Raw genomic sequence first — 12,533 nt, 5'->3', positions numbered from 1 at the left:
GTGACAGTGCTTCGGGTATTGCGGTGTGTGACACATGTACTGAGAGCCGCCAGAAGGAAGAGAGATAATATTACAGGAGGTGTTATCCCACGGGCCACAGTCACCTGAAAAAGAGGTGGATAGATGTATCTCACAGTGAAGTGGTTGTCCCTAGCAACCAGTTGGCTTCTAGCTAGCATTTATCAAGTATGGTCTGTATAACAGTAGGTAGCATCTGCAATGGGAAATCTCCCTGTATATCCCCCATATTATTGTGGCACTGCAGTGTGCACTAGGGGCCCACCACAAAATCACCGGGGGCAATTCATATTCAAATATATGCTGCCTAGTGATCAGGTCTGAATCGGGACCACTGACTGCGTCTCAGCACAGAGGAACCTGCTCACGTGCTCCCCCTACGGGCTGAAAGTCTCCCACAAAGATAGGAGTTCTATTTCAGATGGGATGACGCTATGGACAGCCAATCACAATCTACTTATTTATTTACCACCTTCCAGAAGATAATAGATTGGTTGCCAATAGCAACATCCCATCTAAAATTGAATTTCCCCAAATGTGTCTGCCCCCAAGGACTCTTGTGCCTGAGTACATCTTTTGAATCGTTTTTTTTGGTCCATCTCAACCCCATTGTGCCGTTACCATTAATAACGCACCTAGCTATGGACTTGTTTTACTCTTCGACTAAACAGCAGAAGTTCTACAGTAAAGTGATAGTATGAGAAGAGAGGGGTAACGCTGTGATCTCTTGTCTGTTGCAGTGGACCTCGGTCACTCTACAACGATGGTAAACAGTGGTCCCAGGACCTCGTCACCCTCTATGGCTGTGGATGGCTTGGTGAGTACTCAGGAACCCCAAACTCTAGATCACATTTGAAGCTGTCGCCCCGTGTATGTGTTCTGTTCTCTAAACGCCTTTCTTCTTGTAAAACTAAAAGCCAATCCCATCTAATGAGCCCGAGGCGCCCAATGTGCCCGCTAGTTCCCCACAGTCTGAGGAGCCCGCGCCAGTGAGTATTCTGCACCATGCATTGGGTTAGGTGTATACTGACCGCTTTGTTGGAGAACATTGGGTACTAACCTTGCATGTGAGGGCTCTATCCATAAGGGATACAATGGGGTTTTTGGTGTTCTTTTTTTTTGGTAAACTTTTCTGCTTTAAATCCTGCATCCTCGTCTCCTTCCATAATACACGCGCATCTTGCATCTAATCTTCAACATTGTGTTTGGAACTGCTGTGTATAGTAATATTACATTTTAACAGCAAGAATGTTGTAATTGCAAAAAAAGTACCCTTTTGTCGTCCTCTGGATCTGGTACATTATGGTACATAAACCTCTGCAGGTAAGACGCAGCCAGCCGCTGAATGTACTAAACAATGCAGTAGTGGTAGATAGAGGCAATGCATACAGTGTGCTGTATGGGGAATACTGCACAGTGCATAGAATTCAGTATGGTCTCCAAAGTTTGCGGAAACTACTAATATTGTTATTGTGCATACTTACGGGTAAGATGTAAACACCAGGGAATATAGATTGGTTGGTATTGAGAAATGTACTAATTGGTGGGATTATTGAAGAGTCATATACTGCTCTCTCCTGGAGTAATCCAGACACATATACTACCGCTCTCTCCCGGTGTAACCCAGGTACATATACTACCACTCTCTCCCAGTGTAACCCAGGCACATATACTACTGCTCTCTCCCGGTGTAACCCAGGAACATATATTACCGCTCTCTCCCAGTGTAACCCAGGCACATATACTACCTCTCTCTCCCGGTGTAACCCAGGCACATATACTACCGCTCTCTCTCGGTGTAACCCAGGTACATATACTACAGCTCTCTCCCAGTGTAACCAAGGCACATATACTACCACTCTCTCCCAGTGTAACCAAGGCACATATACTACCACTCTCTCCCAGTGTAACCCAGGCACATGTACTACCGCTCTCTCCCTGTGTAACCAAGGCACATATACTACCACTCTCTCACGGTGTAACCCAGGCACATATACTACCGCTCTCTCCCGCTGTAACCCAGGCACATATACTACTGCTCTCTCCCGATGTAACCCAGGCACATATACTACTGCTCTCTCCCGATGTAACCCAGGCACATATATTACCGCTCTCTCCCAGTGTAACCCAGGCACATATACTACCGCTCTATCCCAGTGTAACCCAAGCACATATACTACTGCTCTCTCTCGCTGTAACCCAGGCACATATACTACCGCTCTCTCCCGGTGTAACCCAGGCACATATACTACCGCTCTCTCCCGGTGTAACCCAGGCACATATACTACCGCTCTATCCCAGTGTAACCCAAGCACATATACTACTGCTCTCTCCCACTGTAACCCAGGCACATATACTACCTCTCTCTCCCGGTGTAACCCAGGCACATATATTACCGCTCTCTCCCGCTGTAACCCAGGCACATATACTACTGCTCTCTCCCGATGTAACCCAGGCACATATACTACTGCTCTCTCCCAGTGTAACCCAGGCACATATATACTACTGCTCTTTCCCGGTGTAACCCAGGCACATATACTACTGCTCTCTCCCGATGTAACCCAGGCACATATACTACCACTCTCTCCCTGTGTAACCCAGGCACATATACTACTGCTCTCTCCCGGTGTAACACATGTACTACCGCTCTCCCCCGGTGTAACACATGTACTACCGCTCTCCCCTGGTGTAACCCAGGCACATATACTACCGCTCTCTCCCAGTGTAACCCAGGCACATATACTACTGCTCTCTCCTGGAGTAATCCAGACACATATACTACCGCTCTCTCCCAGTGTAACCCAGGCACATATACTACTGCTCTCTCCCGATGTAACCCAGGCACATATACTACTGCTCTCTCCACTGTAACCCAGGCACATATACTACTGCTCTCTCCCGCTGTAACCCAGGCACATATACTACTGCTCTCTCCTGGTGTAACCCAGGCACATATACTACTGCTCTCTCCTGGTGTAACCCAGGCACATATACTACTGCTCTCTCCCAGTGTAACCCAGGCACATATACTACCGCTCTCTCCCGGTGTAACCCAGGCACATATACTACTGCTCTCTCCCGGTGTAACCCAGGCACATATACTACCGCTCTCTCCTGGTGTAACCCAGGCACATATACTACTGCTCTCTCCTGGAGTAATCCAGACACATATACTACCGCTCTCTCCCAGTGTAACCCAGGCACATATACTACCGCTCTCTCCCAGTGTAACCCAGGCACATATACTACTGCTCTCTCCCGGTGTAACCCAGGCACATATACTACTGCTCTCTCCCGGTGTAACCCAGGCACATATACTACTGCTCTCTCCCGGTGTAACACATGTACTACCGCTCTCCCCTGGTGTAACCCAGGCACATGTACTACCGCTCTCTCCCGGTGTAACCCAGGCACATATACTACCGCTCTCTCCTGGTGTAACCCAGGCACATATACTACTGCTCTCTCCCACTGTAACCCAGGCACATATACTACTGCTCTCTCCCACTGTAACCCAGGCACATATATACTACTGCTCTCTCCCACTGTAACCCAGGCACATATATTACTGCTCTCTTCCAGTGTAACCCAGGCACATATACTACTGCTCTCTCCCGGTGTAACCCAGGCACATATACTACTGCTCTCTCCCGGTGTAACACATGTACTACCGCTCTCCCCCGGTGTAACACATGTACTACCGCTCTCCCCTGGTGTAACCCAGGCACATGTACTACCGCTCTCTCCCGCTGTAACCCAGACACATATACTACTGCTCTCTCCCACTGTAACCCAGACACATATACTACTGCTCTCTCCCACTGTAACCCAGGCACATATACTACTGCTCTCTCCCACTGTAACCCAGGCACATATACTACTGCTCTCTCCCGATGTAACCCAGGCACATATACTACTGCTCTCTCCCACTGTAACCCAGGCACATATACTACTGCTCTCTCCCACTGTAACCCAGGCACATATACTACTGCTCTCTCCCACTGTAACCCAGGCACATATACTACTGCTCTCTCCCACTGTAACCCAGGCACATATACTACTGCTCTCTCCTGGTGTAAGCCAGGCACATATATTACTGCTCTCTCCTGGTGTAACCCAGGCACATATATTACTGCTCTCTCCTGGTGTAACCCAGGCACATATACTACCGCTCTCTCCCACTGTAACCCAGGCACATATACTACTGCTCTCTCCCGATGTAACCCAGGCACATATACTACTGCTCTCTCCCACTGTAACCCAGGCACATATACTACTGCTCTCTCCCGGTGTAACCCAGGCACATATACTACTGCTCTCTCCTGGTGTAAGCCAGGCACATATATTACTGCTCTCTCCTGGTGTAACCCAGGCACATATATTACTGCTCTCTCCTGGTGTAACCCAGGCACATATACTACTGCTCTCTCCTGGTGTAACCAGGCACATATAGCACTGCTATCTCTCGGTGTAACCCAGGCGCAGATGTACACGTGTTGCATATGAACTTATTTAATGCAGTCTTGTGACAAAACGCAGTTCAAGTTACAAAACAAGCCGAGTTGCGCAGGACCTGGCTTTATGAGAAAGGGATGTTTGGCGCGACTGTAGCACACAGGCACCTACACTACCCGCGCCACGCTGGGCACACCTTGCCTATACAGCCAGCTCTGCGAGCTAATCTTACTGCTTTCTCCGCTGCATATTTTGCACTTGCAATTTTGATTCCAGCCAAGTCCTTTAAACCAGCTGCAAAGTTGTTACATGTTCGTGGTTTGATATTAGTATAAATTATGGTTATTTGCTAATCTATGGTGAGTTATTGGGGGATAACTCTGTATGTAATAACCCCTGGGGGTTATTACATGCCAGTAAATGCCAGTAAAATGGATTAATCGAATACTAGCACATTATAAAAATGGCCTGTACTGAATAACGACTTGCTCTTCCTAATAAGCTGAACGTCAAGTTTTATATAATTTAAGCGACTTTGTGCAGGTTGTCCGTGTGCGTCCCTCATCTCCGTCCTCACCTGGGCCGTGTGCGTCCCTCATCTCCGCCCTCACCTGGTCCGTGTGCGTCCCTCATCTCCGCCCTCACCTGGTCCGTGTGCGTCCCTAATCTCCGCCCTCACCTGGTCCGTGTGCGTCCCTCATCTCCGCCCTCACCTGGTCCGTGTGCGTCCCTCATCTCTGCCCTCACCTGGTCCGTGTGCGTCCCTCATCTCCGTCCTCACCTGGTCCGCGTGCGTCCCTCATCTCCGTCCTCACCTGGTCCGCGTGCGTCCCTCATCTCCGTCCTCACCTGGGCCGCGTGCGCCCCTCATCTCCGCCCTCACCTGGGCTGCGTGCGCCCCTCATCTCCGGCCTCCCCTGGTCCGCGTGCGTCCCTCATCTCCGGCCTCCCCTGGGCCGCGTGCGTCCCTCATCTCCGGCCTCCCCTGGGCCGCGTGCGTCCCTCATCTCCGGCCTCACCTGGTCCGCGTGCGTCCCTCATCTCCGGCCTCCCCTGGGCCGTGTGCGTCCCTCATCTCCGTCCTCACCTGGGCCGTGTGCGCCCCTCATCTCCGGCCTCCCCTGGGCTGCGTGCGCCCCTCATCTCCGGCCTCCCCTGGGCCGCGTGCGTCCCTCATCTCCAGCCTCCCCTGGGCCGCGTGCGTCCCTCATCTCCGTCCTCACCTGGTCCGCGTGCGTCCCTCATCTCCGGCCTCCCCTGGGCCGCGTGCGTCCCTCATCTCCGGCCTCCCCTGGGCCGCGTGCGTCCCTCATCTCCGTCCTCACCTGGGCCGCGTGCGCCCCTCATCTCCGTCCTCACCTGGGCCGCGTGCGCTCCTCATCTCCGTCCTCACCTGGGCCGCGTGCGCCCCTCATCTCCGCCCTCACCTGGGCCCCGTGCGCCCCTCATCTCCGCCCTCACCTGGGCCCCGTGCGCCCCTCATCTCCGCCCTCACCTGGGCCCCGTGCGCCCCTCATCGCCGCCCTCACCTGGGCCCCGTGCGCCCCTCATCGCCGCCCTCACCTGGTCCGCGTGCGCCCCTCATCGCCGCCCTCACCTGGGCCCCGTGCGCCCCTCATCTCCGCCCTCACCTGGGCCCCGTGCGCCCCTCATCTCCGCCCTCACCTGGGCCCCGTGCGCCCCTCATCTCCGCCCTCACCTGGGCCCCGTGCGCCCCTCATCTCCGCCCTCACCTGGTCCGTGTGCGTCCCTCATCTCCGCCCTCACCTGGTCCGTGTGCGTCCCTCATCTCTGCCCTCACCTGGTCCGTGTGCGTCCCTCATCTCCGTCCTCACCTGGTCCGCGTGCGTCCCTCATCTCCGTCCTCACCTGGTCCGCGTGCGTCCCTCATCTCCGTCCTCACCTGGGCCGCGTGCGCCCCTCATCTCCGCCCTCACCTGGGCTGCGTGCGCCCCTCATCTCCGGCCTCCCCTGGTCCGCGTGCGTCCCTCATCTCCGGCCTCCCCTGGGCCGCGTGCGTCCCTCATCTCCGGCCTCCCCTGGGCCGCGTGCGTCCCTCATCTCCAGCCTCCCCTGGGCCGCGTGCGTCCCTCATCTCCGGCCTCACCTGGTCCGCGTGCGTCCCTCATCTCCGGCCTCCCCTGGGCCGCGTGCGTCCCTCATCTCCGTCCTCACCTGGGCCGCGTGCGCCCCTCATCTCCGTCCTCACCTGGGCCGCGTGCGCTCCTCATCTCCGTCCTCACCTGGGCCGCGTGCGCCCCTCATCTCCGCCCTCACCTGGGCCCCGTGCGCCCCTCATCTCCGCCCTCACCTGGGCCCCGTGCGCCCCTCATCTCCGCCCTCACCTGGGCCCCGTGCGCCCCTCATCGCCGCCCTCACCTGGTCCCCGTGCGCCCCTCATTGCCGCCCTCACCTGGTCCCCGTGCGCCCCTCATTGCCGCCCTCACCTGGTCCGTGGCCTTGTTGGTTACATATAACGCATGTAAATGAATATTATTTATTTTCTCTGTACTAAAAGCAATGGAAATAGTTGTGTAACTCGGAGAATGATGACTTGCCGGTAATAATGTAAAACCTTTGTGTCTTTTTGCAGGTAATGCCGATAGCTAAGGGTCCGCCCTCATATCCTGGCACACCGGTTATGAACTCGCCGGCGGGTGCACCCATGATGCCTCCTCCACGTTTCATTGGTCCGCATCCGCCCAGAGGTTCCTTCGGATCACGGTCGCTGCCACCACCACAAAGTACGTACATTGTGCCACATGTTGCTTTATTACTTGACCCAATGGTCCTAGACCCAGACACTGGCCCTTATTCTGGTTCACTCACAAAGGCAGATTCCTTCTTTAATGGATAAAAACCATGCTGCACTGCAGGGGGGGCAGATGTAACATGTGCAGAGAGAATTAGATTGAGGTGAGTTATATTGTTTCTGTGCAGGGTAAATACTGGCTGAATTATTTCTACACTGCAATATAGATCTCGGTACTTATGTAATATCTGGGCTCCCGTTTTTCTTATGAGACCGCATCCCCTCGCGGGGCTCGCTGCGCTCGCCACGCTTCGGGCACGGTGGCTCGCTGTGCTCGCCACACTATATAAAATCAATTCCATGCGTAGTTGGATAGTAGGGGTATGAAAAAATGGGGTGCATTTAACATGGGAGCCCAGATAATACATAAGTACCTAGATCTCACTTTGTAGTAAAAAACCCCACCCAAATCTAACTCTCTGCACAAGTTACATCTGCCCCACCTGCAGTGCACATGGTTTTGTCCATTAGATAAGGAATTTGCCTTTGCGAGTGAACCAGAGTAAGGACCATTGTCTGTTCCCACTTCCGACTCCGACCTGCAGGACTTTCTGTACGGGTATGGTCACTAGGTCGACCCTGTGAAGTGCGACATACATTGAATCAATACCTGAAATAGGTCGACATGGCGGGTATGGATTGGTTGGTTGACCTAAAGATGGTTAGGTCGACATACTGCAAGGTCGAAAGGGGTTTGGTCGACATGGGACAAGGTCGACAGGTCATTAGGTCGACATGGGGTTTTTGACCCGAATGTTGACACAGTCGACATGGACACAGGTAAAAGTACCACTTCCTCTCGCTACGCTCGGCACACTATTTTATTCTCCCACCCCGCCCTAGTGGATGGTAGGGCATGAAATACCGCCTGTCGGCACACGTCTGCTCAAAAAACTGTGAAAAACCCCATGTCAACCGTTTGACTGTCAACCTAATGTCCTGTCGACCTTGTCCCATGTCGACCTTGCAGTATGTTGACCTAGTGTTGTCAACCAAATGACTGTTGACCATCTTTAGGTAAACCAACAGACCGTATCCCCACATGGCTAAGGTCTACAGTCAAAAGCTTGGCATGAGTTTTTCAGATGTTCCCATATATATTACACATTTGTACACGGAGGCTTTTTAAAAGAACACTAAATAAAATTGTTGGATCTCAAACTGCATTTTAAATGTGTAATATTGATGCTCCCGTGCCTCGTGTCAGGTGTTCTGTTACCACATAGGGGAACGGTTCATGGTTCTGGAAACTGTAGAACGTTTATGTTCTGTTTTTGGGGGGATCCAAAAGGAACAGTTAGCCCTAATGCTTGGAGACCATCCCATTATTGGTTGTCTGGGCATGGCAGAGGTGAGGACCTGGGTTTGGGAGTAGGGCATTATTTATTGTTGAAGATGTTTTGAGGATTTTTAAACCAAATCTTCAAGGAAAAGAATGTTCCAGATAACAAAGCGATGACTGATGACCGCTGTAATGTTGGGTGATGAGGCCCTGGGATGGGATGTGTGTGTGTGTGTGAGATTTTATATTGCCATACAATTTCCATTCTATTTCATTGTAACATCCAGATATGTTTGTTTATACTGGACATGGTAGAAGTGTATGTTATTAGTGCGAGGCTTGTTACGGTTACATTATTACCCTGGTAATCTGGGGTTGGTTGGTATTGTAGTGTAGTGGACATCCTCCATATAAGCCAGTGAGCAAGGTATTTCCATGTGCGAGACAGGCTTCAGGGGTTGTGGTCTTACAGACCACAGTGTTCACTCTGTGTCCAGGGAAAGCTGTATACAGCACCTGTGCTTATAATCAGTCTGTATATGGGAGAGATGCTCATTCTGATTGATAACTTGGGTTATTGTGATGTTTGTTAGTGGGACAGCTGTCCTATAATCTAGTGTCTCTTTCTTCCCCCTGGCCGGCAGTATAGCCTGAGCTCTGTTATACGGACAGCCAGCATCCCTATGTCTCCCAAGTGTTTGGGATACATTCCCTACCAGTGCTACAGCAGCAGGGAACGTTGGTGTGATCTCCCATCCTAACTGCTCTGATTGGGAGGATTCCTCCCCCTTAACTGCTCAACTTGCAATTATTATTCTTAAAACCACTTAGAATTAGGTGCAGAACTTGTATTTAAACCAAAATGATTTAATAATTTGAAAAAAAAAAAAACATTTGTGTAAAAAATACGGCCATGTCAGGTAAGTGGTTAATGCTCGAGGTTAAATAAACCTATATAATATACTGATGCTGGAGTCTAGGACCTGGCGTCTGTCTGAGGCCAGCAGTAATGAACCATTTATCAGAGTGATATTATTGCAGGTGACCACTTGCGGCTCTGTAGAAACGAGTGATTGAAGGTTGTGTGGAAGCTGCCCTGTCTTACGGGGACATATAATGAATTCCTTGGCAGGGTGTAGGCACCATAGAACCAGGCATTGAAATAGTATGCGTGATGGAACTTCTGGGAGGAGAGCTCTGTAGTAGGCAATTTAATGGGGTCTGGGAGTGACGGCTTCTTGGATGCATGCACAGACTGCAGGGAACCTTCCCGGCTTATCTCAGGCCTCAGGATGGAGCAATGCAGATCCTTGGCCGGCTGTATTGTGGCGCGCGTATGGCAGTGGTGTGGAATGCTGGACAAACGTCTGATTTTTATTTTTTTGGAATGTTTTTAAAGGGGCATTCATTTACAAGGCATGGTTTTACAGCGATCCATGCACCAGCACATTTGGTTATATCAAAAAATCTGCAGTACTAGTTAATACCGCTTTTACACCTAAAATCCTGGATCTGACCCGGCATTTGGAACACTGATCCAAGCCAGGTCAGATCCCGGGATTTGCACCGGTGACGCTGCGTTGTCTACCCGCAGTGTAGACAGAGGCGGCGCTTGGAGATGATATCATCTAAACGGGAGCTGGGTTGGAAGACCCGGCGTACCCATTTACACTGCCCTCTACCCAGATAGTTGACCTATTTACACCACTGCTGACCCGGGTTTTTGCGGCGGTATAAAAGGGGTATAAGTCACGCGTGCACATACAGGGGAGATGGTCCCGCTCATTAGGTAAGCACAGAGCAGGACCAGCTCAGCACTCACTGCTGCCTGTGTCACCTGTCAGCTCAGCCAGTGGTGCCCATAGTCCATTGCCTCTCTTCCATGTGATCTATTCTGCTTCTTCCCAGAGGTCTCCTGCCTGTCTTTATTGAGCAATGATTGTCTTACAGTAAATAAGTTTAATGGCACTACCTAGTGGCAAAGGATTGCAGGGGTATGCCAACTTTAGGGCGTTTTGTCATATTTTGGGCCTTTTCCAGAATATGACAGAATTGGCAAATAGAAATGCATTTCCCAGCCTGGGTGACGCAGCATTTGTATAACCATCCCTTGGGCTAGGCAAATCTAAGCAGAGAACATTGCAACACCATCCCTTAGTATTACTTACAGACACTGTCCCTCTACAGATTTGAGTTAAGACCTTTTCCACAATTTATGTCCTGCCGTTTTTACGTGGAAGACATGTAAATGAGGATGTACCAGCATTAGATAATAGCACATCCTGTTTACCATGTAACATTTCAGAAAAGGTCTATAGTTTGTAATCATTATGTAACCATGAGTGTTCTACAGCAACAGTGTTGGGCTAGTCTTTGGGTGAAAAGAAATGCTATGGCCCTAATAAAATATTTTTTATTTTGTTTTTGTTGCAGTGCATGGTCCACCACCAGGTGTGAGAGACTTTCCACCAAGGCCTTTGCTACCACCAGGTCCGATGCCCTCTTCAGATCCCAGGAGTCACGTCCGAGGGCCGCTACCACCTAGGGAATTTCCTCCAGGCTCTGTTCCGTTGCATGGTCCTAGGGATTACCCAATACTGCCGCCTCCGGGAGTGAGGGACTTCCCACCAGGCCTGCCACCTCCCGGAACAAGGGACTTCCCACCAGGTCCACCACTGCCAGGAGGTCGGGATTTCCATCCAGGAGCTCGGGATTTCCACCCAGGTCTTCCACCTCGGGACTTTCCACCAGGTCTGATTCCTCCTGGCATGAGAGACTTTCCACCAGGTGCTAGAGATATACCGCCAGGTCTCCCACCTCCCAGAGAGTATATTCCAAGACTGCCACCTCCTGGAGCCAGGGACTTCCCACCCGGGGTTCCAACTGGTTCAAGAGATTTCATGCCAAGACCTCTGCCACCTGGAGGAAGAGACTTTCCACCAGGTCCTCCACATGCTGGAATCAGAGACTTTTCCCGAGGTTCTCACCCTGGAGTACCGACCGGGCCTTCATTACCCGAGCACCACGCTTTTCCACAACCACCACATAATCAACCATCGCAGACAGACCACGAACATTCTCAAGGTCAAAAGTCCTAACAAGGCAAATGGACAGAATCTCACAACGCAGTTCCGTGGTCTCAGAATGGATTAAAAGTTACCGGTTTACACAAACTTTTGATTTATTATTTCATGTGTCTTATATTAGCAATAAATATTTTATTACCTTAAATCTAATTAGAATTTCTAATGGTTTAAAAATGATTCACAACAAACTGAAATTTAGTTTGGTCTTTTTTTTTTTTTCAGATTTGGAATAATAATTTTGTTTTTACGATTTCAAAATGTCCAATACAAATGCCCATGTGTTTTTTTGTTTTTTTAATTTAATGTATCATACGCATCCGTTATTTGTGGAGGTGGAAAATTTGAATGTCGAAAATCGTTGAAAACATTTCCTGTGGAAATACGTTTTATTAAGAATATCATTATTCTGATTTGCTTTTCCACGCCCAGCTAGCTTAAATAATATAATATACCACTGGTTTACATAGGATAAGGAATTATTTTTAACATCTGGTATTAAATGCCAGAAACACACATAACTCTGTAAGATGGAAAATAATAAAGAATTGTAAACATTTTGGTGTGACAATGTCATCATTTAGCCGACTGGTTCTGTGTTACCTACAACCTGGAGCAGGCAGGAGAGTGTGTATGCACTTTAGTCTTCATTCTAGAACTCTGCTCCTTGAAAAATCCTTGCAGTTCCTCCTTCCTGCCTGGGGTGTCACTCTCTGCTGTGGTGTTTCTACAACAGTCTGGTTTGTATCTCAACATTGACCTAGAAATCAGACTTTTCTTGAAGTACCACAGCAGACAGCAACACCCCAGGCAGAAAGGCGGAACTACAAGGATTTGACAAGGAGCAGGGTGCTAGAATGAACACTACACTTGTTCTAATGTA

General features: G+C 50.4%; 1 protein-coding gene across 2 annotated transcripts in view; it reads left to right on the top strand.

Moving 5' to 3' along the window:
• MIA3 (MIA SH3 domain ER export factor 3) overlaps positions 1-12,208 on the top strand; it is a 78,033-nt gene extending 65,825 nt beyond the window's left edge. The window contains exons 26-29 of one of the 2 annotated variants that reach the window (XM_083175595.1): positions 759-835; positions 936-1,007; positions 7,067-7,217; positions 11,001-12,208. In XM_083175595.1, coding sequence (XP_083031721.1) covers positions 759-835; positions 936-1,007; positions 7,067-7,217; positions 11,001-11,665 — 965 coding nt within the window. In that variant the 3' untranslated portion in view covers positions 11,666-12,208. The remainder of the gene's footprint in view (positions 1-758; positions 836-935; positions 1,008-7,066; positions 7,218-11,000) is intronic. The other variant, XM_083175596.1, reaches the window with a different exon arrangement.
• The last annotated feature ends 325 nt before the right edge of the window (positions 12,209-12,533 follow it).

The sequence above is a fragment of the Crinia signifera genome, chromosome 3 (genome assembly GCF_055691185.1).
Source record: "Crinia signifera chromosome 3, ASM5569118v1, whole genome shotgun sequence".
In the NCBI taxonomy this organism is placed as follows: domain Eukaryota; kingdom Metazoa; phylum Chordata; class Amphibia; order Anura; family Myobatrachidae; genus Crinia; species Crinia signifera.
This window is presented reverse-complemented; position numbering and strand designations above follow the sequence as displayed.